The sequence below is a fragment of the Notolabrus celidotus genome, chromosome 20 (genome assembly GCF_009762535.1).
Source record: "Notolabrus celidotus isolate fNotCel1 chromosome 20, fNotCel1.pri, whole genome shotgun sequence".
NCBI lineage: Eukaryota > Metazoa > Chordata > Actinopteri > Labriformes > Labridae > Notolabrus > Notolabrus celidotus.
Window position 1 is genome coordinate 2,147,636 of NC_048291.1, and position 24,046 is coordinate 2,171,681.

The following is a 24,046-nucleotide window of genomic DNA, read 5'->3' on the forward strand; positions in this document are numbered from 1 at the left end:
ATACAAACATAGATTAAAATGAGTCTTCAAATATGAGAAATGATGTCTTTAATGAGGCTGGGAAGGAGTGAAACAGACCAACTCCTCCTTCATCAACATCTACAGGTACATTTAACACGAGTGCTGCGTGACGCCGCTTCATGATGACGGCTCTGAATGAGCGCCCACACTTTGCATCATCACGCGTCTCTGCATGTGTCTCCTGTCACCACATGTGATCAGATCTCAGCTTCCTGCTCTGTGCAGATAAACACTTAGCCTCGCTCAGCTTCATCAGACTTCAAACATCCATCCATCCATTATCTTGAGCGCTTATCCCGTTAGGGGTCACGGGGGCTGGAGCCTATCCCAGCTGGCTTCGGGAGGAAGGCAGGGTACACCCTGGACAGGTCGCCAACCTATCACAGGGCTAACACAGAGAGACAGACAACCATTCATGCACACACTCACACCTACGGGCAATTTAGAGTGATCAATCAACCTGAGCATGTTTTTGGATTGTGGGAGGAAGCCGGAGTACCCGGAGAGAACCCACGCATGCACGGGGAGAACATGCAAACTCCACACAGAAAGGCATCCGCCCGGCCGGGGATTTGAACCAGTGCGAACCACCGTGCAGCCCACTCCAAACATCAAGGTGCAAAAACACTGTGATGCAGGGAGAGAGTGCAGGGAGCGTCTCTGCAGACTGAAGTGAATGCACAGATCGTTGTTCTTAGTTGTTGAGCTAACAGCGCCCTGGAAGGACTAGCTAGCTGACAGCCAGGTCTCAGGACCTGATGGATGAGACTCCCCTCAAAGGATTGCATGCAACCTGCATCCTAGTCAAAGTCCTGCAGAATCAGGGGGCATGCAGAACAAAAACTCTCAAGCCAGAGTTAGCTATAAGCTAATTTTCATCTGTGGTCCCTGGGCAGGAAGATGTAAATGAATATACAATACAAATAATAAAAAACATGCAAGCATTTAAAACGATACACAGGCTGCTCAACACAGTCCATCACTAATAGAAACACATTTAAAATCACATTTCATTGTCTCTAGTTTGATGCATTCAGATGATCACATGATTCTTTTTCCTTGAGCTTTAATTTCAGTGTACTTTTAAAAACACTGAGGCTTGTACAGTCTCTAATGTGAGTCAGGATTGAGTTCCATTAGACTGTCCAAATGCAGTCTTCCTAAGTTTAGCTGAGTGGTCTCCTCTTGCTGATGCTCTGGTCTCCCTAAGATTGTTCCTGCAGAGTAACACACAGTGTTTAAGTGATGGTGGGGCCTGATCATGAATTAGTTTATACATCAGACACATATCTGCATAACAAAGAAAGCTGTCAAAGGTCATTAAGTTGTATTTGGTAATGATGTTACAGTGGTGGTAGTTCCTTGTTTTTTATCTAGAGTTTTCAGTGATTGTATGTAAAGGGTGTATAATGGTTTTAGAGTGGTTGCTCCAGCTTGAGACCAGCTTGTGACACAATAAGATACATGAGAAAAAATCATTGAGTGCATGTATAGTTTAGCAGCGGCTAAAGGTAACTGATGCCTGAAGGCTAGCCCCCAAAGATCTGAGGAGAGTGCCAAATCCTGCCCAGGGTGGTCAAGAGACCGCATCTGGAGCCCGTCTGCAGGGGAAGCCTACTGTACACGACGATAGTCTTTAATGTGTTAAAATATGAGATTAAAAACATGTAAGAATGTCAGAAGGCTTACTAATGTAATTATAAAGTCAGAAAAATGTGGCATAATTATAACAGTGAAGTTAAAATATGTCAGCTAAAAGTTAAAGTTAAAAGAGAATCATACAGAGTCACTGAAGTCCAGCAAAGGCGATCATTTTCATCTTGTGCACACATCATAATTATTTTTGTGCACAAGATATGTGGTTTGGGAAGCGGTCGTGTCACTTCAGGCTCCAACACAACACAATATTTACATGGCTGCATGCTGAAATGTTTATTAATATCAATCAATCAATCAATCTTTATTTGTATAGCACCAAATCACAACAAACGTTATCTCAAACAGAGCAGGTCTAGACCCAACACCAAGACAGGATCAGACTCAGTCTGACCCCACCTTACGAGACAAGGGAGCTCAGGGACTCCAGAAAGGTCTATGGTTAGTAACTTTAATGGGACAGGGAGAGTTAAAGGGGACATATCACGCTTTTTTCATCAACATATATTGGTCTAAGAGGTCCCCAAAACATGTCTTTAAAGTTTATGCTCAAAAAAACACTTTGAAATCAGATTTTGGTCTGCCTGAAAAGTCCTCCTCTTCTTCATTCCTCATCAGAACAGGCTGTTTTCTCTCTGACCACGCCCCCTCAGGAAGTGGATGTGCCTCGGCTCTCCAGCACGTTGATCTAATGTTTACATGTTGGCTGAATATACACGGCTGCTCAGAGATCACGTTACTTCAACCCTCTGAATCTGATCCTGACAGAGAGGCGCCTGCAGCAGGACCTTTCTGAACCATTGGTCACAGATTTAGTGTTTCTTGTTGTTTTATTTATCAGTATGTAGACGTGTGTCTTGGTACACAGCTACAAACATGTAGCTATGTGGCTATGCTAACTAGCGCTAGCACTTATCCATGACAAATAAAAATCATCCACTAGATCTTCAAATCTGCAGACGTGGGGAGTCAAACCGACCTTTGTGTTTATTAAGACAGCCTACAATTAGCATGCCTCCCTCCTAAGCTCCTTGTTAGCACACATGTGTGCAGGGAATGAAAAACAGAGGAGGGGTTGAGTTGTATTTTATACAGTCTATGGGTTGAACAAGCTCCGAGCTCTGACTCCGTGACAGACCGGATATTGTTGTTACGTAACAAAAACACTGAAATCTGAAACGGCTGGTTTCAGCACACATTTACAGAAAGGTGGAGAAATCAGAACAGGGGCAGAATGGAGTCTTTTAATTCTCGAGGGGTTTGTAGACAGGGACACAGATTTCAGGTAAAGAACCATTAAAAAGTCAATTTTGCATGATATGTCACCTTTAAAGTAAGTGATGAAGGGGTTATGCACTGTCCCTTTAAATAAATGAACTAAAATTAAATATCCTGATAAAAACAGACGTATATCAGGTCCCTCAGCTGGATTTGTAATATTATATGAAAGAAAATGTTTTAATACAAAAAGCAGTAACTGGGATGACGATGTATGATGATTGATGTAGCGAGGATCAAGCTAGTACAACATAACGCTGTGAGCTAAAATTACCATACATGGAATCTGAATCATTACATAAGTTGTTTAGAGGTTCTCTCAAACATAATATATGGATAATTAACATTTTTACAGAGAGAAATTGACTCAATTTAATGAATTTTAGTGGAGCTAATTACATATCAACACAAACTGGGGCGCACCCTCAACCCTGACCAGCAGAGGGCGCTTATGTTACACAGAAAACACCAGCACCAGTTTAACTCTTGTAAAGATGCGTTATAAACAGCACTCATACTGAAAAAAGAAAATACTTATAATTTAATTTACTGACGTTTAATGACAAAGGGTGTCATTACTGCAGCTGCTTGTGCGACATGTTAAATGACCGTAGTGATCATCAGAGGATCTGTGGAAACATAATGTTGTGGTTTTTAAAAAATCTAAATGTAAAGTTAAAGTTCTTCATAATGAGATCTAAGGTCTGAAACACGTGTTAAAGTCAGTATCAGGAGAAAGTTAGTCTTAAATATGAGATTTTAAAAAATGAGGATTAAAAATGTTAAAATAAAATCTCAGTCCCGGTAAAGAAAGTCTTGATTGAGTCAAACAAACCTCCTCAGTGATTTATTTAAAAAGTTCAGGCTGTACAAACATTAAATTAACATGTTATAGTGAAGCGGCAGCACTAGGCGGCGCTGTTGCAGCTCCTCCTCATAGAGAAAGCATTGCAGCTTTCCGCGCCGCTGCCGCATCACACGCTGTCAACATGGCGTCGGCCCTCGGTCGCTTGGCCCGGCTGGCAGCCCTCCGGACCCCCCACAGAGGACCGGGGAGGACGGGGACTCCAGGCCGGACTGTCGTGACCACCTCATCTGGGGGGATTCTGCCCAAACCAAAGAAGGTGCGTTCTGGTCTGATGGGTCTGAGGGGTCTGTGTGTTGATCACAGAGACAGGAGAGAGGACTGATAGTGGACTGACATGCTGCTGTCCCTGTTTAGACTCTCTGACAGTCTCTCTGTGTCACATGAGACCAGCAAGCCTGACCTCACATGAACTAACTCAGTTGTCTCTGTGCCGGTCTGCGGGACTCCGGGGAGCAGGTCTCCTTCGGCCTGATCCGGATCGGCCTGGTAGTCGTGCCTTTCCTGTATGTGGGGACTCAGATCAGCAAGAGCTTCGCGGCGCTGCTGGAGGAGCACGACATCTTCGTCCCTGAGGATGATGATGATGATGACTGAGGGGCTGCAGAGTAGACCTCCTGCATGTCAGGTATCTAACACCTGAGCCTGGCGGAGTGCGCATGCGCACATACACAGAGGGGCTCCTGTGGATGCATGATGAGCATGTTGAGGTGAAGTGGGGACACACTGACAGAGCAGCAGCTGTGAACCAGGGGAGAATACATACTGATAGAGAAGTTATCAATATGCAGAAGTTTAAAGCTACGGAAGCCCATTCATGCCAAAAAAATATATAACGAGATAAAAGGCAAAATGAATGGGATAAAATGTCATAAATATCAGCTAAAAGTCTAAATTATGGGAGAAAGACAAGATTATATTATTTCATACAAAAATATTTTAATCACAATTTAATCTCATAGATTCACTTTAAATCTCACAATGACTAAATCTCTCATATATATATATTTAAACTCATTTTACCTCTTTTAATCTCATAATTGATTTACTGTCTCATACTTGTAAATTTGCAATCTAATTATTTAATCCCATAATTAAGCCACAATTTATACATTTAACCTTATCAATACTTATCTCATGAATGAGACCTTTTATTTCACAATTCTGACTTTTCATTTCATAATTAAAATGCTTTTTTCACATAATTTAGACTTTTTAATCTCATAGTCAAGACTTGTAATGTCATTAATACTCATCTCATGAATCAGACCTTTTATCCCATAATTCTGACTTTTCAATCTCATAATTTAAACTTTCAAATCTCATAATTAAGACATTTTCTCTCTTCATTTAGTCTTTTTATCTAAAAAAAAAATCTGGTGTTTAACACCTTTAACATCATTTACAATTACCTCATAATTAAGTATTTTCATCTTTTCATTTAGACTTTTTAAGTCTCATAAATCAAATGTGTTTTCACATAATTTAGACTTCTGCTATCTCATTAACATTCATTATGACTTATTCTAACAATTCCATTTTATTTTCTCATATTTATTTCATTTCTCATGTTGACTTTAATTCTCATAAATTCAGTTTATTTAGATAAATCACACTTTTTCTTACCTTTTAATGTCATAATAAAAACATGTGAGCCAGGTGCGATTAATATACCTTTACAAATGCAGAGAGGTATTTTATTGTGTAACAGTATAGCGCTCAAAGAAGTACGCATGCTGCGTCATCTTTTCTCCCTGATGAGATCAGAGTCATGATTTGAGAGAAAAAGATGGTATTATTAAGTAAATAAATATTATAAATAAACTTTGTGGAGTTCTCCTCAATTCAAGAAAACAAGCAACCGCTTGTGGTCGCATTGGTGCACATTGTGGTCCCAAAAAAGACTCCATGTAATATTTCAGTGAGACCTATATTCTAGGTTTTACGTTAATTGTTATCATAAGAAAACAAAGTAAATTAAAGCCGCAAGCGAGCCGCCGCCACACGTAAACCGCCACCTGATATTTGCCACCACACGATGCAAAAGCTAGATCTGAGAGCATATGCTCCCTTAGGTGGTGCAAATGTTCCAAGTTTCTGGCAAATTGCCAAGAAAACCTCCAAACTTGACAGTGTGCCACGCCCACAATTTTGGTCAGAACAGAATTCCTTTAACAATAATTTAATCGTCAATATGTCTGCTATAGAATGTTCCTTGTTTGGACTGAATCGGAGAAAAACTCTAGGAGGAGCTCTCAAAAGTATGCACCCTTATTTTGGCCCCGTTTTTCACATTCAAAGCTGTATGTGCGTTTGATGCCCCGCCTCAACGCATGCCACGCCCACAGTTTTTGTCTAATCAAAATTTGTTCTGATAATTTTTTCTCGTCAAGGTGTCTACTATAGGTTGCCCTTGGTTTGGAGTGAATCGGAGAAAAGCTCTCGAGGCCAATAGCGTTTGTATGCACCCTTATTTTGACGCCATTTTTCATGTTCAAAGCTAGGTGGCGCTCTTCCTGTTGAGTTTGGGTCAGGGTGCAAGAGGCTTTTTTGTGCGTCCTGATGCCATGAATATGTGTAAAATTTTTCAAGCATGTAGCTCAAAATAACCCCTATGGGGAGGGGTTTTTGAAAACTGTAGGGGGCGCTAGTGAGCAAATTTTTTCGACTTATTTTGCGAAACCCATAAAATGTCGCAATTTTTCCTAGCACTGACGAGTGTGTTGGATGAGGTGAAATTACGTGCATTTTAAAGTCACAAAAATCCATTTTTCCGACGTTTTTTTTTTATGCCCCGCCCCAAAGTCTGCCACGCCCACATCTTTCGTCTGAACGGAATGCCTTTACTTCGTATTAATCGTCAATGCGTTTACTATAGAATGTGCCGAGTTTGGACTGAATCGGAGAAAAGCTCTAGGAGAAATTAGCAAAAGTATGCACCCTTGCACGGACCCATTTTGGCCCACTTTTTCATGTTCAAAGCTAGGTGGCGCTCTTCCTGTTGAGTTTTGAATATGGGTGCCACTGACTTTTTTGTGCGTCCTGATGCCATGAATATGTGTAAGATTTTTCATGCATGTAGCTCAAAAAACTTGATGCGTAGGGTGTTATTTTTTACCTGTAGGGGGCGCTACTAAGCATTTTTTTGCGAGACCCATAAATCAGTAAAATTTCCAACAGACCAGATGAGTGTGCAAAAATATCCGTGCTTTCATTCACGTTCAGGGGTCCAAAACTGCAATCTCCTATAATATGAAACCCTTAGGGTTACAATAGGGCCTTCGCCACCAGCGGTGCTCGGGCCCTAATAAATGTGTGGAAGCACGTCCATTGAGGGCTTCTATGTTATAATTTAAATGCTCAACATGTATTAAAATGACAGATGCTGCTCTGTACATGGCTCACATTCTGGTCTCAACCAGAGTGAGTAAAACTTTACGTATCAGCCCTTTAATTTGGAGATATTGGATGTTGTTCAGGGTTCCTTTTCTCCTCACACTGATGTTTATAAAATATCAAACCACTCTCGATGTCTTCTCTTGATTTTCCTGAACACATTTCATGTTTTTGTTGCATGTTGAAGTTTTCTGTGTGTTAGAATAAAATAAGTTAAAGTGTCAGTTTCTGAAATATGAGCTTTTTCAACTGAACCTCTGTTTCCCCCTCAGGTCTTCGTTCTCGGTCACTCGCCCCGGGACGAGTGTGTGTGAGCCTGCGAGCACACAAATGCCTTCCTGCTGTCCCCTCTGCTGTGTTCACCTCGCCTTCTGTCCACACTGGGTTCAGGGTTTCATGCTGTTACCTCTCTGACAGGGCTGAACACATCGTACTGTATGTGCATGCACTATTTGAGTCCTATAAATAAAAGGGAGTAATAAACGAGTTATAACATGTTGGTGCCGGTATCTGTGAGACGAGTTAACCTCTCTTTGGTTTAGCAGGTTCATAAATCACCTCCACAGAGCTCGTTTGATTGTAAACACAAGACACAAGCACAGGGATGTGTGTATTAAGTGTGTATTTACAGTAGAGGGGAACATCTGTCACACTAGAGACAAGCAAAGAGGGGGGTCAGAGGTCAGCAGAGGGCTACACAGTTCATGGGTCGTGGCCTCGGTAGAATTTGGACAGGAAGTCGACGGGACGAGGTTCTTCGGTCTCGTGGAAATATCGCATCACGTGAGTCTTCTGCTTCCAGACGTGGATCGTCTCCTGGAGCTCCATCTTCCCCTGAAGTCAGAAAATAAAGACGAGGTATTAAAACACTGCCGAGGAGCAGAAGAGGGCGTGATTCAGGAGGAGACGCCTTTACCTTGATGACCAACATGTCGATCACACGAGGATCGGTGACGTGTTTGTTTTTGTCGAACATCTCCCTCACTTTGTCTCGTCCCTGACGGGCTGTGATGTCCAGCTGAAACAAAGCCACTGTGGAGAGAGAGAAACAAGAGTCAGTCTGAGTCCAACCAGTCCTCTTCATGGAGCTCCTGTGAGGACGTTTCAGACACCTACTAATGTTTAAAACACTCAGTCTCCTTCCTGATGGTTTGTTTGCTTTTGCACGCCATGTAGAGGCGTCATCACTAATCTAACTGTCTTTCATAAGCAGCTGAAAACTCCTCACAGGAGTCTTCAATGCATCTATTCTGAAAGGACAAAACTGGGGCCAGACTTCCATGAAGTTTACTTTTAATGGCTTTGATCGATAAACACACCCTGCCTTTATTTGGGACAGGCCTCTATTTGATAATAATAAGAATACTTTTTATTTATATAGAGCTTTTCAGGAACTCAAAGACACTGTACAACTGTTAAATTCAATACAAGCTACAAACAAGGAACACAGATCAAACAAAACAAAAATACAATCACAAATGAAAAGCTAAATTAAAAAGGTGAGTTTTTAAAAGAGATTTGAAAGCTGAAGGGTCAGAGCAGCTTTTGGGATACGGGAGGGGAGTGAGTTCCAGAGGGTGGGGGTGGCTACAGAGAAGGTTCTGTCCCCCCGGGTTTGGTGCTTGGTTCTGTGAGGGGGAGACAGGAGGTGGGCATGTGAGGAGTGCAGTTTACGGGGAGGAGTGTGATGGTGGAGGAGGTCAGTGAGGTAGGAAGGGGCCTGGTGGTGGAGGAGGTCGGTGAGGTAGGAAGGGGCCTGGTGATGGAGGAGATCAGCGAGGTAGGAAGGGGCCTGGTGGTGGAGGAGGTCAGTGAGGTAGGAAGGGGCCTGGTGGTGGAGGAGGTCAGCGAGGTAGGAGGGGGCCTGGTGGTGGAGGAGGTCAGCGAGGTAGGAGGGGGCCTGGTGATGGAGGAGGTCAGCGAGGTAAGAGGGGGCCTGGTGGTGGTGGAGGTCAGTGAGGTAGGAAGGGGCCTGGTGGTGGAGGAGGTCGGTGAGGTAGGAAGGGGCCTGGTGATGGAGGAGATCAGTGAGGTAGGAAGGGGCCTGGTTGTGGAGGAGGTCAGTGAGGTAGGAAGGGGCCTGGTGGTGGAGGAGGTCAGTGAGGTAGGAAGGGGCCTGGTGGTGGAAGAAGTCAGTGAGGTAGGAAGGGGTCTGGTGGTGGAGGAGGTCAGTGAGGTAGGAAGGGGCCTGGTGGTGGTGGAGGTCAGTGAGGTAGGAAAGGGCCTGGTGGTGGAGGAGGTCAGCAAGGTAGGAAGGGGCCTGGTTGTGAAGGAGGTCAGTGAGGCAGGAAGGGGCCTGGTGGTGGAGGAGGTCAGTGAGGTAGGAAGGGGCCTGGTGGTGGAGGGCTTTGTAGGTGAGGAGGAGGGTTTTAAACTGTATGCAGTAGGTAGGGGACAGGGAGCCAATGAAGATGTTGGATGACTGGGGCTGATGTGGTCACAGGAGCAGGAGCAGGTGTGGAGTGGTGCAGCAGAGTTCTGAATGGATTGCATTTTATGGAGGACTTTGGATGGATAAGTGCTTTTATACAACTCGTCACATTCACCCCTTCACACCACGTCCATGCACTGATGGCAGAGGATGCTACAATAGGAGATCAGCAGTATTCACACACTACCAAGTCACCAGGAGCGCTCTGAGGGTCAGTGTCTTGCCCGATCCTGCTTAGCTCAAAGACTTATCTACATGTGGCATGATCAGAGACGTACAGCTGTTCACAGATCTGTCTCTCTTAGACCAGAGGGAGGTGTGATCCTGCTGCTGCTCCTGAACGTTGCAGAGCAAACGTGACGCCCTGACGGCGTTCATGTTCGGCTGTTTTCTCTGTGTTGCATTAAGTGACTAAGCTACAATGAAGGCCCTTCATTGCACAGACAGGTAAACACTAATGTGTACAGGCTTCTGATTAAGACAGGCTTTCATGTGCCTTACCTCTCTGAGCTCCTTCACCCCTACGCTCCTGCTCGGTGCCTCAGATCAGCTGATCTGCTGCTCCTGGAGGTACTGAGGGTAAAAAGGGAAGCTCAGAGGAGAGAGAGCTTTTTCTGCTGCTCCTTAATTATGGAATGAGCTTCCCCTTCACATTAGACTCCTCACTGTCCATTTTAAAAACTTGGCTTTTAACCCTGCATGAGACTCTGCTCCTGTTTCAGTGTTTCATGGTTTGTTTTTATTGTTTATGCCTGCGTTGTTTGTCTATTCATGTACAGCACTCTGTTCTGGCTGTGGTCGTTTTTAAAGTGCTTTATAAATAAAGTTGAGTTGAGTCAAAATGTGCACAGTTGTCCTGCAGGTAAAAGGGATCAGGCTTCTGATTTAATTTGGACCTGCTTTACAAGGATGAGCACTGTACTGGTTCATCTGTGATCTAGTTCACAGAGAGCAGGGACTCTCAGCAAGTTTCTGTTTTAAGACTTTATGGGCAGACACAGAAACTTGACTCCGACTCCAGATTCAGGAGTCAAGCACCATCTTTTTATTCTGCATCTTTGGCTCACTAACATTATGAGCTAAATGTCGTTCCCTTGCATGCAGCCTGGCCTTCTGCATCCAGAAACCAGCGGCTTCACTCCACAGGCGACACCACGGTGAGCACATCACACAGGTAGGTTTCCCACAGGTAGACCACACCTGTGCAGGCTGCTCAAGTACTTACTGACCATTCACACTTCATTTGAAACCACATAACATCCCCTCTGCTGTCCTTCTCCCCTCAGAGACTTGACTTAGCTTGCAAAAAGTGACTTGTGCCTGTGTCTGATTCAATGCTGAGTGTTGTCTGTATGTGTGCTTTGCATGCTGTTTAAGAACACATCACTAAAGCCTTCACCTGAGTCACTAAAGGAGAGGTAAACACTCATTATGTAGTTATTTCTAGAGAAGCTTGAAGCTGGAAAAATTGCAGAGTGTAGCTTTAGTAGCAGACATTCATTTTGCTGTTATTCTGAAACAATAACACAAAGTAGAAATGCACAAACACCTCTGTATTTAACTTAGAGGAATACTCTGAGACTTTAATTTTGAATGACAAACCTGACTTGAATATAAAACATGATAAAAGGTGTAAAGTTGTCCTTGTTTTCTGTGTTATGGTAAAGTTCATCTTTGTCAGGCTGCTACACACGACCTTGACGCTGTCTTTTCTTCTTCTACGCTCTCTATCAGTCCAAACAGAACCACAGACCTGTGTTCGGGACCTCTCGGTACCAGGCCCGGTACAGCTCCCGGACCCTCCGCTTAGCCTCGTCCAGGTCCCGGCTGAAGATCGGTTTGACCACTTTAGCAGCTCCAGCTGCGGCTCGGGTCGCTGCTGTCGACGCCATGACTGCTGCCGTTAGCCGCTTCCGGTGTTTGGTGTGGAGAGTTTAAAGGTGATGACGCGGTGCTGCCGCCTGGTGGACAGGAGGGCTAACTTCAGGTGTATAATAATAATAATAATAATAATAATAATAATAATAATAATGATAGTAATAATAATAACTTTATTTGTGTTGCACATTTAAATAAAAATGAATAAAAAATAAACCTTTGACGGACAGAGAGGAGTGAAGGAATTCTAACAGTGCAAAAACAAAATATAATGCAGAATATTTAAAATAATTAAAGCAGATTAAAAAAAAATAAAGTGGTAAGATGGAGATATTGAGACTTTTAAACGTAAACTAAAAACGTATTTATTCAGTCTGGCTTTTATGTAGGGTTTAACAATTTTATTACCTACCTTTTACTAGAATATTGATTTAAATGTTGCTTTATTATTTTAGTAATTTTAACTGTTATCTTATTCTATTTTTATGTATTTATTCATTCATTTATTTAATTTTATTTATCTACTCAGTTTTATTGATATTTTTCAGCCTTAGTTTTATTTTTCAACTCTTATCCTTACCTTTTAAATCTATTTATTTTAACTATTTTATTTCTTAATTTTGATGCTTTAACTTATTTTAATTACACATATTTTATTTTGGTGTGCATTGGTCTCTATTTTATTTTATTTTTATGTTGTTCTTATTTTTAATTTGTATTTTTATTAGTTTTATTATTATCATTATTATTATCTTCCACTAAAATGTCTTAGCATTGTTTCATTTCTGCTTCTTTCTTGTTTTCAATCGCTGTAAAGCACTTTGGGTTGCATTTTATTTGTATGAAAGGTGCTATATAAATAAAGCTTGATTGATTGATTGAAGACTGTAGACCGATAAATCATTGTTTTAGAGGGGCTTTATAAGTAAATAAATAAAAATAGATAAGTAAATAAAAGCGTTCAAAGACAATAAAACGTTTTTTTAGTAGAAGATACATAAAATAAAATAAAACTATTTAATCCCCATAATATTCAACTCAACTCAACTTTATTTATAAAGCACCTTTCATACATAAAAACATGCAGCCCAAAGTGCTTCACAGAATAACAGAGACAGAAAACAACAGCAATGGCAAAATATAAAAGGCATGATTATAAGAAAATACTTAAAAATAAAATAAATTCAACACAGTAGAATTAATAAAATAAGTAAGAGTGGAAAGAAAAGTTAAAAATAAGGTAGAGCTAACAAGATCAGATGAATACAAGAAATAAATAGATAAATAAATAATATTTTTTATTAATAAGATAAATAAATAAATGTTAAAACAGTGGTTTAAATAATAACGATTAAAATAATCATAATTATAATTATATTAAGACTTTTAGCTTGAAACATAAGGACTTAAAACCTGTAAGATTAGGACTTTTAACTTGTAGCATAAAGACACGAATCTCTTTATATTGGGACTTTAGTAACACCATATTAATTATATTTAATATGGCCCTATAACTTGTTGTATTGGCATTAAGCCTTGATATATGTAACATACTTAAACACTTTCAATTTGTGTTGATTTTAGCTCCTCCTAATCAAAACCATAACTTTTATCTCTTCACTGCTAGTGTTTCTTACTACTAATCTCATCCTGCTGTTGTTTAACACAAAAATATAACACTCATTCATAATCTAAAAAAAACAACAGTTTAATGCATTAAAAATAACTAAATGGAATTAGTTAATAATTATGCTGTTGGTCTCCATTGCTGTTGTAGCTTCTAAAGAGGCATTCATTTTAATTTAGTGTATTATATAACCAGCCAAAAACTCTTTACAGGAGATTTAACTTTAAATAAGACACATAATTATCTGTCTTCATCTGTAAAATAAACCTTCTTAGTATATAGTTATAGGTTTTTTCTGTAGTTTTGACACTTCAATGCATACCCCCTGAATTAAAAGTTCCTCCATGTTTCACATGAATTGAAGACTAAATCTAATCTTGAGATAATCTCTAGTCTGCAGACACAGGTGATATATTATTACTGAAACTGAACAAACAAACAGAAGTGTTTTTGTTGAACTTGTTTTATTGATTGCAAAAATGTTTATAATTTACAAATATGAAGATGCAGGCTCTACAGTACATTAAATATGAAAATGTTTCCAAAAGGCAGGTAGATAAGTCATCGTATCACAATTCATACTGTCAATAAAAAATTTGGCTCATTAATGCAACACTTGTCGTATGTTTTCGTGGTGGCGGCAGAGTAATGCCTGTAATGCTCGGGGGAGACCGGAGATTTGAAATTAAGACGTGTGTGATTCGGGACGACGATCATTCGACAGCTTTAACAAACATCCTCCAGAGAGTCGAGCCTGAACCGCCTCCGTGCGATCACGGATCAGCTTCAGAGTCAGCCTGCCTGAAGAGAGACACCTTTGCCGTCTTGTCCTGTAATAATCCCAATGTTTTCTTTTCTAACACAAAACTACGAAAAGCACACTTTCAAGTTAAAAAATAATAATTACAGCACAGAGAAGCTCCCATTTCTATAGAAAATGTGCCCTTTTTCAGAGAGTAAACATGACTCTTTAACTATACAACATTAAAAACGGAGATGACAGTAGCTCTGGTGTAACTGTTGACCTCTGATGTCTCAGGCACAAACACAGGAGAATGAAAAATTACCAACAACAAAAAAAAAGTATGAACTTTTTATACTCAACAATACCTCATAAAAAAACATCTCACTCCATAAATGTTCCAGTTTCAGACCAAATGCGCACTCTTAAAGAGCTCTAATAAAAAAAATCAAAAGTGCAGTTCTCTATAACGTGTAGCCTCGTTTAAGGGCCTGTGTCCACTGACTGCTTTTTATTCTTCTTTCACACTGGCAGCGTTTCTTTTCAAAACACATCAATGCAGCTCAGCGTTTTCAGCATCCTAAGCTCAAAAAAGCCAAGAGTGAGAGCTGCTGCTAACGCTACGACACGTTTCTATCACTTGTTTTTACACTTTCCTGTAAAATGTCACTGAATAAAAGTAAAAATGAAGCAATAAAAGCATTTAAAACAGATTTCTCAGTCACTATCAAGGGAAGGAGAAGCGTCGTGGACAACTTTCGTAACCTTGCAAACAGTAAGCACCGTGAGAAGCGCTCTGAAGTTGAGTTCACAGCAAAAAGAAACGCTGCTAATGGACACAGGCCCTAATGACACCAGCTTAATACCTACTCTATGCTGCTCCTTGGCAGAAGGATTGAAAACTAAGGCACTATCATGGTCCCCCGACACAACCAGAACTGAACCAGTCCTGAAATCCTCTCCTTGGCTTTCCTGTGGACCTCTTTGATTCAGTCTCTAAGGTGTGAACACACCTGCAGGGAGAAGAGAGGAAGGCAGGGTTAATAAACAAACGACGAATCTGCTTCTCAAAGTTTTCAAACACCAGTCCTCACCTGTTTTGGTACCAGCAGCAGACGGTCAGTGGTCCAGGCTGTTCCCCAGTTTCTGCCCCTCGTGCAGAGCAGCCATGGCCAGCCTCAGGTGCTCCTTCAGACTCTGGATCTCTCGCTCGCTCCGGCCTTTCATCCCGCTCAGCTCGTCCTGCATCTCTGAGTAACGTTCACAAGCCAGACGCTTCTCCTGCAGAGCAAAGAGACGGATTCAGTCACACTGCTGTTCCTCTGGTGGACCACATTCACTCAGAGACAAACAGGCGTACTTTCTGCAAACATCACGATCTGTGTCATGGGTCGAGGCGAGGAGGTGCACTTTAACCACAAAGCCAAACCAGCGCCCTGCTATCAGACCCAAGATTCAAGGATCAGAAAAGGAGGAAAGGTTGCTAAATTGACTGGATGAAGTCTTCCTAACATTTCAGAATTTCCTCTCCTAGTGTAGGACTCAGAGAAAAATGTAGACTGTATATTAAATGGATGTAGTATCCATGACGTCACTCATCTGTTCCTGAAGCTGATCATCGTTGGGCGCCATATCAAATCAATCAAGCTTTATTTAAAGAGCACCTTTCATACAAATCAAAGGCAACCCAAAGAGCTTTACATTGATTGAAAACAAGAAAGAAGCAGAAATTAAATAATGGCATGACACATTAAAAAACAAAAATGGATTTTATAATAGAGACTAACTCACACCGACAACAATAAAATGTGTCATTAAAACAAGTTAAAGGATCAAATTAATATTAAGGATATAAATAGTTAAAATAAATACATTTAAAAAATAAATGTTAAAAAATAAAACTAAGGCTAAAAATGTCAATAAAACTGAGTAGATAAATAAATAAACAAATGAATAAATAAATGAATGAATTAATGAATAAATAAATAAATTAATTAATTAATTAATAAATACATAAATTAAGAAATAAATAAATTAATTAATTAATTAATGACTAAATAAATAAATAAATGAATAAATAAATGAATTAATAAAAATAAAATAATATAAAGTGTTAAAATTAATAAAATGATAAAGCAACATCTAAATCAATATAACAGTAAAAAGTAAGTAATAAAATTGTAATATTTGAAATTCTGAACTCAACCTAACTTCTGTGGATCTAGTGTGAGGTAAAGAGGCGGGCCTTTAGCCTCCTCTCTAACAGCTACAGTGTTCTGACCTGTCAATCAAGTCAGTCACGCCCTTATTTGGGCAAAACTCATAACTTTATTATCTTTGAAAATGACGAGTTACAGTAAATTCACCCCGTACAGTGTGTGCTGATAGAGAAATGAGCCACTCAGACCTAAACTGTTTTTTTGTACCAGGCTGTAAACATGTTTATTTTAAAGATCGGCTCTTTCAATGGGTGTGTATGTGGTTTCCTGTGTTCCTCTAGTGGACGCTCGAGGAACTGCAGTTTTTAACACTTCCGTAAGGGTTTCATATTTTAAGACCAGAGATTGCCGCTTGATGAAAACAAAAAGTAGTGCAAACACACACACTCCCACACTCACACACACACACACACTCTCAGTACCGTGTTGAGAAACTGCAGTTCGTTCCTGAGGCAGCTGATCTCTTTGTGTAAGTACTCGATCTCGTTTTCTTTCATCCTGAGGAGAACCTGGGAGGAGAAACAAACACGCAGAGGGAAGTTTGACACAACAAACATCGACTCATTGCTCTAAATCAATATAATTACCATCTGAGTCAGGCAGAAACGCACACAGTAATTGTGGCTGATTTATGACAGACAGTCTCTGTGATTCACTTGATTTAGGGTTTGGGTCAATTACTGTTTATCATGATGTTCCCTTTGTGTTCTCAGAAACGACAGAAACAGAGAGAGTGGCTGCATTATTCATGCTCCAGGTTTGGTTTGGTGACTTGTTTGGAGTGTTTGCTCTGACAATGTTTTTCTGACACTGACGCTCGTCTGCTGTCAGTTTCTTTGTGAGTTTCTGTCCTCCAGGAAATGTTCACAACTTATTTATACTTTAAAGCTGGGGTTGGTGTTCAGATTTAGATCCTCTTTTTGTTCTACTGGTTAAAATGATCTTTATGTCCTGATGGTAATCAATACATAATGTGTTCTTAAAAAAGAGGTAAAAAAAGCTGCTATCTACAGCCGGAGTAAACCTGGGAAAACACCAACCAATCACCGTCATGAGGGTCCAATTTATGGAACCAATCAAATCCCTTCCTGCCGTTCTGCCCGCCTCCTGCAGAGCGTACATTTCCCCGGCGTTCACTCCCCGTCTCCTGCCTCTGCTTCCCCTGACTCTACTGACTGCCCCTCTCGCTCCACTTCGGGCCTGTCCCCTCTGACCCCATGAGGGGCTTTGCTCAGGACTGTAGTCCGGATCAGAGTCTAAAAAGCTCTCACCACGGGGGCTCTGACAAGCAGAAGAATGAATGACATTTAGTAAGTCCTACAGAAATGTAGATGTACTGTAGGGATGACGAGCCGATTGGTGAACACGTTGATCTTTAATAACCGGTCACTGTCGGCCGTTACCACGACAACCAACAAAACAACAATCAATGTTTGAATGAATGAAGAACTTCTCCTCTTGTCTCTCCTCTCTCCCGCTCACACACTCTACACCAGTGTTTCTCAATTGGTGGGTAGTGACCCAAAAGTGGGTCGCTGACTCATTTTGAGTGGGTTTGACGGCCTTTAAAGTAAAGAAAAATTCCTGTGCTTTTATTTTGAAGGGTACTTTTTTAGAGGAGTACCATCTATTCAGACTCCAGGACAGTAGCTGGTGATAATGTCCTGTAATGCAAAGTGACACCGTGCATTTTTCAGTCTAGAAGAAGACAGTCATAGTATGTTTTTTTTTAAATGGGAAATAAGCATGGCTAAACGCAAATAACACAGCGACTACATTAAATATGGACTTTATCATATTGATAATAAAGGATGACAAAGACCTCAGTGTGTTGTGTGCACCGAGGTGTTGGCAAGTGAAAGTATGACGCCATCAAAATTTGGGTCGCAGCTTATCTCTAAGGAGTGATGGTGGATCCAGAAGCCAGACCAGTTGGGAACCACTGGTCTACACCTCTCCTGATGCCTTCACTGACTGTCAACACTGTAGGAATTAAGAACATCTACACTGAACAGGTTTAACAAACAGTAGAGTTGTTACAGTATTATATATGTGTTATAACTTTCCTCCTGATATCGTGTCACCAGGACAACTGGATAATGCTAGCATGACAGTTGTGAGTGCTAACAGCAGCCATGTTTGTTTGTGTTTTTAACTTTCACTATGAGAATGTTTTGGTGAGGACCGGTTTTGAATCAGTCACCATCATATGGTCGTGAATCAGCGCTCTTGCATGTGAGCGGGGCCGTGGTTTTGGAGGAGCTCTGAGGGGAGGGGGGGAGGGGTTAGACGGAGTCCTGAAGACATGCTACATTCAAATTCATGCTAGTTTTCTGAGACTACCAACCCCAGCTTTAACTGTTTCTGTCCCTGTTACAGGAAAAACATTCTAAAGTTATGTTCTGCCATAGATAAAAAAAAGTACATTCTACCAATTTACAGTAAAAAAAATATGGACAGAAACAGAAGCTTAACTTGAAATAAAACCTTGAAAATATAAAGTGTAATGAGTTTTCTGCCTTTCTTTGTTTCCTGAAGACTCCTAAATTTAGGGTTAGTGAACAGTTAATTATCTAAAGCATCAGTAGCAGTAGAAACACAGAGACATGCTCATATAGGTAGGCTCATTTTCTGCAGACCAGCTAAATGAAGCCACATTAAATCACTTTGAGGGACAGTGGGGGGTCGAGAGTCTCTGGCACCTATATTTTTGGGGGTCACAGGCTGAAACCCCTGCTTTAGAAAACCATAATCCTCTTTCAGTCTACTGCACACAGAAACTGAGCGTGCATGATGGAGCATAAAGAGCTGTTACCTCCAGTTCACAGGACACCCCGTCTTTGTCGTGCTCAGAGTCCTGATCTGAAGATCTCAAACGGCTGATTTCATCCACCAAACGTGCCTTTAGATCCTGCAGAAAGAAGAAAACCAGGGTTTGAATATCGTCAGCTGGACGGCGTATATCTGCAGAAAGCGGATCACAAGTCTTCATCCCACAGTCTATCTATCACCTGCAGGTTCCTCACCTGGTTCTCCTTCCTCAGCTGCTCCATGTCTCTCTCTTTACGGCTGATCTCCCTCTCTCTCTCTGCGTTGTTCTGCTCGGCTCGGTTTAGGTCCAGACACTTCTGAGAGTACTGTTCAGAGAGGCCGGCCAGCTCTCTCTGCAGGGCCTGAGACTCTGCCCTGCAAGAGGGTGAAATCACACGCAGAGCTGAGTTCATGTGGAGGAGCAAAGTGACACAGTTTAACCCATGAAGAAGCTGCAGCTCTGGTTCCAGTCTGCAGAATCAGCAGCAGTAAACTCTTTTTGCATGTTTTGAATAAGCAGCTGTGAAAGCGCCATGAAGTGTGGCCTTAACGTTACAAAGTGCAAATATGTTCTCTTGTTCCACTTTCATGAGGCAAGCATTTCCTCCTGTGGTTTCTAACAGCTCTTCTGCTCGACACCAGTAACCACAGAAATAAGGAAGGGCATGCAGAGAGCAGCAGAGGCATGGAGCACGCCGCGCTGATACGCCACAGAGAGCGGGCTTTAGAGGCTGAAAGAGAGTTACGTCACGCAGACCTCTGAAGTTCACAAAGGAAAACTAATCCATGACCAAACTCTCCGACATTCCTAAAGTGCCTAACAGGATGCTGCGGCTGCTGTGGTGATCAGCCTCCAATACACAAGGAACCCAGGACTCCCGAAGAGTCTGCAGAGTCCACCTCAGAGTCCACAGAGAACTCTTTAAAGGCCGTCCAGCTCCAGAGGTTTCACATTAATCACCGATACATGCAAACACAGGCAGCGACTGGGACACCTCCTTTTCATGATTAAAGTGAGCATCACTTTGAGCACACTGCGTCGCCCTGCTGCCTCCGTGTGTCCGGACGGTAAAGGCCAAATTCAACCAGATCTGTGTCCCGTCCGTCTCTGATCCGTCCCAACATCGGATCTGATCGGTTTCTATTCTAGTCAATGTGTTAACTTCCACTGGATCCACTCCGTTGCGTTCCGGCTGCGTCTCTGACCCTAACCCTAACCCTTACCCTAACCCTTACCCCTAACCTTAACCCTAACCCCACAAATAACCCTAACCCCACCCCTAACCCTAACTCTAACCCTAACCCTAACCCTAACCCTTACCCTAACCCCACCCCTAACCCTAACCTTAACCCTAACCCTAACCCTAACCCTTACCCTAACCCTTACCCCTAACCCTTACCCCTAACCCTAACCCTTACCCCTAACCCTAACCCTAACCCTAACCCTTACCCCTAACCCTTACCCTAACCCCACCCCTAACCCTAACCTTAACCCTAACCCTAACCCTAACCCTAACCCTAACCCTTACCCCTAACCCTTACCCCTAACCCTAACCCTTACCCCTAACCCTAACCCTAACCCTAACCCTTACCCCTAACCCTAACCCTAACCCTAACCCTAACCCTTACCCTTACCCCTAACCCTAACCCTTACCCCTAACCCTAACCCTTACCCTAACCCTTTCCCCTAACCCTAACCCTTACCCTAACCCTTACCCCTAACCCTAACCCTAACCCTAACCCTAACCCTAACCCTTACCCCTAACCCTAACCCTAACCCTAACCCTAACCCCTAACCCTAACCCTAACCCTTACCCCTAACCCTAACCCTTACCCCTAACCCTAACCCTTACCCCTAACCCTTACCCCTAACCCTAACCCTAACCCTAACCCTAACCCTAACACTTACCCCTAACCCTAACCCTAACCCTTACCCCTAACCCTTACCCCTAACCCTTACCCCTAACCCTTACCCCTAACCCTTACCCCTAACCCCAACCCTAACCTAACCCTAACCCCTAACCCTAACCCTAACTCTAACCCTAACCCTTACCCTTACCCTTACCCTAACCCTAACCCCTAACCCCAACCCTAACCCTTACCCTAACCCCACCCCTAACTCCTAACCCTAACCCTAACCCTAACCCTAACCCTTACCCCTAACCCTAACCCTAACCCTAACCCTTACCCCTAACCCTAACCCTAACCCTAACCCTAAACCCTTACCCCTAACCCTTACCCCTAACCCTAACCCTTACCCCTAACCCTCACCCTAACCCTTACCCCTAACCCTTACCCCTAACCCTTACCCCTAACCCTAACCCTTACCCCTAACCCTAACCCTAACCCTAACCCTTACCCCTAACCCTAACCCTAACCCTAACCCTAACCCTTACCCCTAACCCTTACCCCTAACCCTAACACTTACCCCTAACCCTCACCCTAACCCTTACCCCTAACCCTTACCCCTAACCCTTACCCCTAACCCTTACCCCTAACCCTTACCCCTAACCCTTACCCCTAACCCCAACCCTAACCCTTACCCCTAACCCTAACCCTTACCCCTAACCCTAACCCTAACCCTTACCCCTAACCCTTACCCCTAACCCTAACCCTAACCCTAACCCTAACACTTACCCCTAACCCTAACCCTAACCCTTACCCCTAACCCTTACCCCTAACCCTTACCCCTAACCCCTAACCCCAACCCTAACCCTAACCCTAACCCCTAACCCTAACCCTAACTCTAACCCTAACCCTTACCCTTACCCTTACCCTAACCCTAACCCCTAACCCCAACCCTAACCCTTACCCTAACCCCACCCCTAACTCTAACCCTAACCCTAACCCTTACCCTAACTCTAACCCTAACCCTAACCCTAACCCCACCCCTAACCCTTACCCTAACCCTAACCCTAACCCTAACCCCAACCCTTACCCTAACTCTTACCCTAACCCCAACTCCTAACTCTTACCCTAACCCCACCCCTAACCTTAACCCTAACCCTAACCCTACCCCTAACCCTAACCCCTAAGCTGTCCGGCGGTCCTGCTCCGTGCTGCGTTCTGAAAACGCAACAGGTGGGTGTTGACGGAGGAGAGAGCACGGAGCCGGACCGTAGCGGGTCACATGGATCTGGTGGAAGTCCCGTGTAAGAGTGTTCCCGTGTACATGAACACAGACTGATTTAAAGTCACTTACTTCTGTTGGGAGCGTAACGTCTGGGAGTCTATGGTCCCGCTGCCCAGCCTCTTGGCTCTCTCCACCTCTCGCTCCAGCTCCTCTTTGTGTTTCTTCTTCAAAGCCTCCATCACTGAAACACAAACACACATCATCTCTTTATAACAGCACATCAGGGACGCTCGGTTAATAGAGTCAAGTCCAACTAAGAATACATTATCACAGGCGTCGATTTAGCTTAGTGGTTAAGCATGCACCCCATGTACAGAGGCTACTGCCCTCCTTGCAGCACACGTGTTGGTGCGACTCCTGACCTTGACCCTTTGCTTTACGTCTCTCCTGCTCTCTACTCCCCCTAGTCTGTCTCTCTTCAGCTGTTCTATCTGATAAACACAGAAACGCCTCACAAAATCACTTTAAAACATGAGGAAACGGGGCGCTGGTGGCCTAGCGGTCTAAGCGCCCCACATACAGAGGCTATAGTCCTCGTTGCAGAGGTCCCCAGTTCGACTCCCGGCCGTGACCGTCTCCTCCATGTCTTCCCCCTCTCTCTACTCCCCATGTTTCCTGTCTCTCCTCAGCTGTCCTATCTAATAAAAGGCAAAAAGTCTCAAAAAATATAACTTTAAAATAATGAGATAACATCTGGAACATTTCAGAATCAGCTCATCATAGTGTGCCGAATGTGGAAAACAATGCAGAGTACTATAACCTGCATAGAACCCTCCCCTTTTAAAGCCCCGCTGACCTCGTGCGATGTCCCTCGTCTCCTCCAGCAGCAGCCTCTCTCTCTGCGTCTCCACCTCCCTGATCTGGCGCTCCTGCTGCCGCTGCAGCTCCTCCAGCGCCTGTCGATGAGCGCGCTCCATCGCTGACAGGCTGCGGCCGCAGGGAGTCTCAGGACCGCAGCCACCCCTCGCTCCTCCTCCACCACCTCCACCTCCACCTCCTCCTCTTACTTGTAGTTGCTCCAGCTGCTGCCTCAGTGACGCCACCTGAGGAGAGAGGATGGAGGAGGTAAAGCCCACTGAGCGGCAGAGACGTGATGACATGATAGTGTTTACTCTGAGAGAGGGCACACAGGCTCAAACAGGAGGATCACAACATGCACAGAGACAGAGCAGAGGTTTCAGCGGTGTTTCCCTCCTCCTCCTCCTCATCCTCATCCTCATCCTCATCATCATCATCATCATCGTACAGATTCACTTTGAGTTTAATGAACACATGTCTGATGGGAAACGCCGCTGAAGAGCAGAGTCAGAAAGAGATGTGAGTTTGTGTTAACAGGAGGAAGAAGAAGTTTACTCCATCCCGGCTGATGAAGAGTTAATTTGCATTTTGTAAAATTTGCAAATTGGAAAAACATCTCCACGCACTACCTCCCTCTGCAGCGCCTCATTGGCTGACTGGCCGGAGGACCGTGACCCCGCCGCCGGTAACGAACTCATCTCCTTCAACGGCATGCGCTCCAGCTCGGCCCACTTCTTCTCTATCTCGTCCTCCACCCGCAGCCTCTGGTTGGATCCCCCGCCCGTGCCCTTCCTGGACAGCACGGCCTCCCACTGGCTGCTGGTGTTCCTCTCCTCCTGCCACGTGCCGTGCTCCCTGCCCTGACCCTCCCCGGCCTCCCTCTGACCGGCCGGGAGGGAGCCGGACGAGGCGGGGACGGGGGACAGCTCCACGTATTCGAACCTGCGCTGCGACGGAGGGGCGGAGGTCGGAGCGTCCGATTGAGCGTCGGCGTAACGCGACGTAGGGCGACGAGACGGCTGCAGGAAGCGAGAGTGGGAGTTCTCTTTATCGCTGCTGCTGTCGGGTAATCTGGAGGAGAGAGGGAGAGGGAGAGAGAGGGAGGGAGGGAGAGAGAGGGAGGGAGGGAGGGAGGGAGGGAGGGAGAGAGAGAGAGAGAGAGAGAGGGAAGAGAGGGAGAGGGGAGGAGGC

At 43.5% G+C, this 24,046-nt stretch overlaps 3 protein-coding genes across 3 annotated transcripts in view; 1 reads left to right on the top strand and 2 right to left on the bottom strand.

Annotated features, from left to right (window-relative positions):
- Positions 1 to 3,887: 3,887 nt before the first annotated feature.
- Positions 3,888 to 7,713, top strand: LOC117832900 (essential MCU regulator, mitochondrial-like). Its single transcript, XM_034712220.1, has 3 exons — positions 3,888 to 4,079; positions 4,280 to 4,448; positions 7,489 to 7,713. Exons 1-2 carry the CDS (start codon positions 3,945 to 3,947, stop codon positions 4,415 to 4,417), a joined length of 273 nt encoding a protein of 90 aa, XP_034568111.1. The 5' UTR covers positions 3,888 to 3,944; the 3' UTR covers positions 4,418 to 4,448; positions 7,489 to 7,713.
- Positions 7,714 to 7,821: 108 nt separating this feature from the next.
- Positions 7,822 to 11,578, bottom strand: ndufa6 (NADH:ubiquinone oxidoreductase subunit A6). Its single transcript, XM_034712219.1, has 3 exons — positions 11,401 to 11,578; positions 8,133 to 8,248; positions 7,822 to 8,050 (listed from the first exon to the last, which is right to left on the bottom strand). The coding sequence occupies exons 1-3, from the start codon at positions 11,537 to 11,539 to the stop codon at positions 7,919 to 7,921; spliced, it is 387 nt and encodes a 128-aa protein (XP_034568110.1). The 5' UTR covers positions 11,540 to 11,578; the 3' UTR covers positions 7,822 to 7,918.
- A 2,019-nt stretch (positions 11,579 to 13,597) lies between these two features.
- The window catches only part of triobpb (TRIO and F-actin binding protein b), an 11,239-nt gene continuing 790 nt past the window's right edge, over positions 13,598 to 24,046 (bottom strand). Inside the window, exons 2-9 of the mRNA XM_034711414.1 lie at positions 23,485 to 23,926; positions 22,854 to 23,100; positions 22,127 to 22,238; positions 19,140 to 19,299; positions 18,929 to 19,024; positions 16,536 to 16,622; positions 14,989 to 15,175; positions 13,598 to 14,907 (exon numbers count right to left, since the gene is read on the bottom strand). Of these exons, the coding sequence (XP_034567305.1) occupies positions 15,014 to 15,175; positions 16,536 to 16,622; positions 18,929 to 19,024; positions 19,140 to 19,299; positions 22,127 to 22,238; positions 22,854 to 23,100; positions 23,485 to 23,926 (1,306 nt within the window). The 3' untranslated portion in view covers positions 13,598 to 14,907; positions 14,989 to 15,013. The remainder of the gene's footprint in view (positions 14,908 to 14,988; positions 15,176 to 16,535; positions 16,623 to 18,928; positions 19,025 to 19,139; positions 19,300 to 22,126; positions 22,239 to 22,853; positions 23,101 to 23,484; positions 23,927 to 24,046) is intronic.

Excerpts from the sequence above, each read along its gene's own strand:
- LOC117832900 (XM_034712220.1), top strand. The coding sequence starts at position 3,945 with ATGGCGTCGGCCCTCGGTCGCTTGGCCCGGCTGGCAGCCCTCCGGACC. Across the intron at positions 4,080-4,279 it reads TTCTGCCCAAACCAAAGAAG|GTCTCCTTCGGCCTGATCCG; the intron begins GTGCGTTCTGGT and ends TCCGGGGAGCAG.
- ndufa6 (XM_034712219.1), bottom strand. The coding sequence starts at position 11,539 with ATGGCGTCGACAGCAGCGACCCGAGCCGCAGCTGGAGCTGCTAAAGTG. Across the intron at positions 8,249-11,400 it reads CCGAGAGGTCCCGAACACAG|TGGCTTTGTTTCAGCTGGAC; the intron begins GTCTGTGGTTCT and ends CTCTCTCCACAG. Across the intron at positions 8,051-8,132 it reads TCGACATGTTGGTCATCAAG|GGGAAGATGGAGCTCCAGGA; the intron begins GTAAAGGCGTCT and ends TTCTGACTTCAG.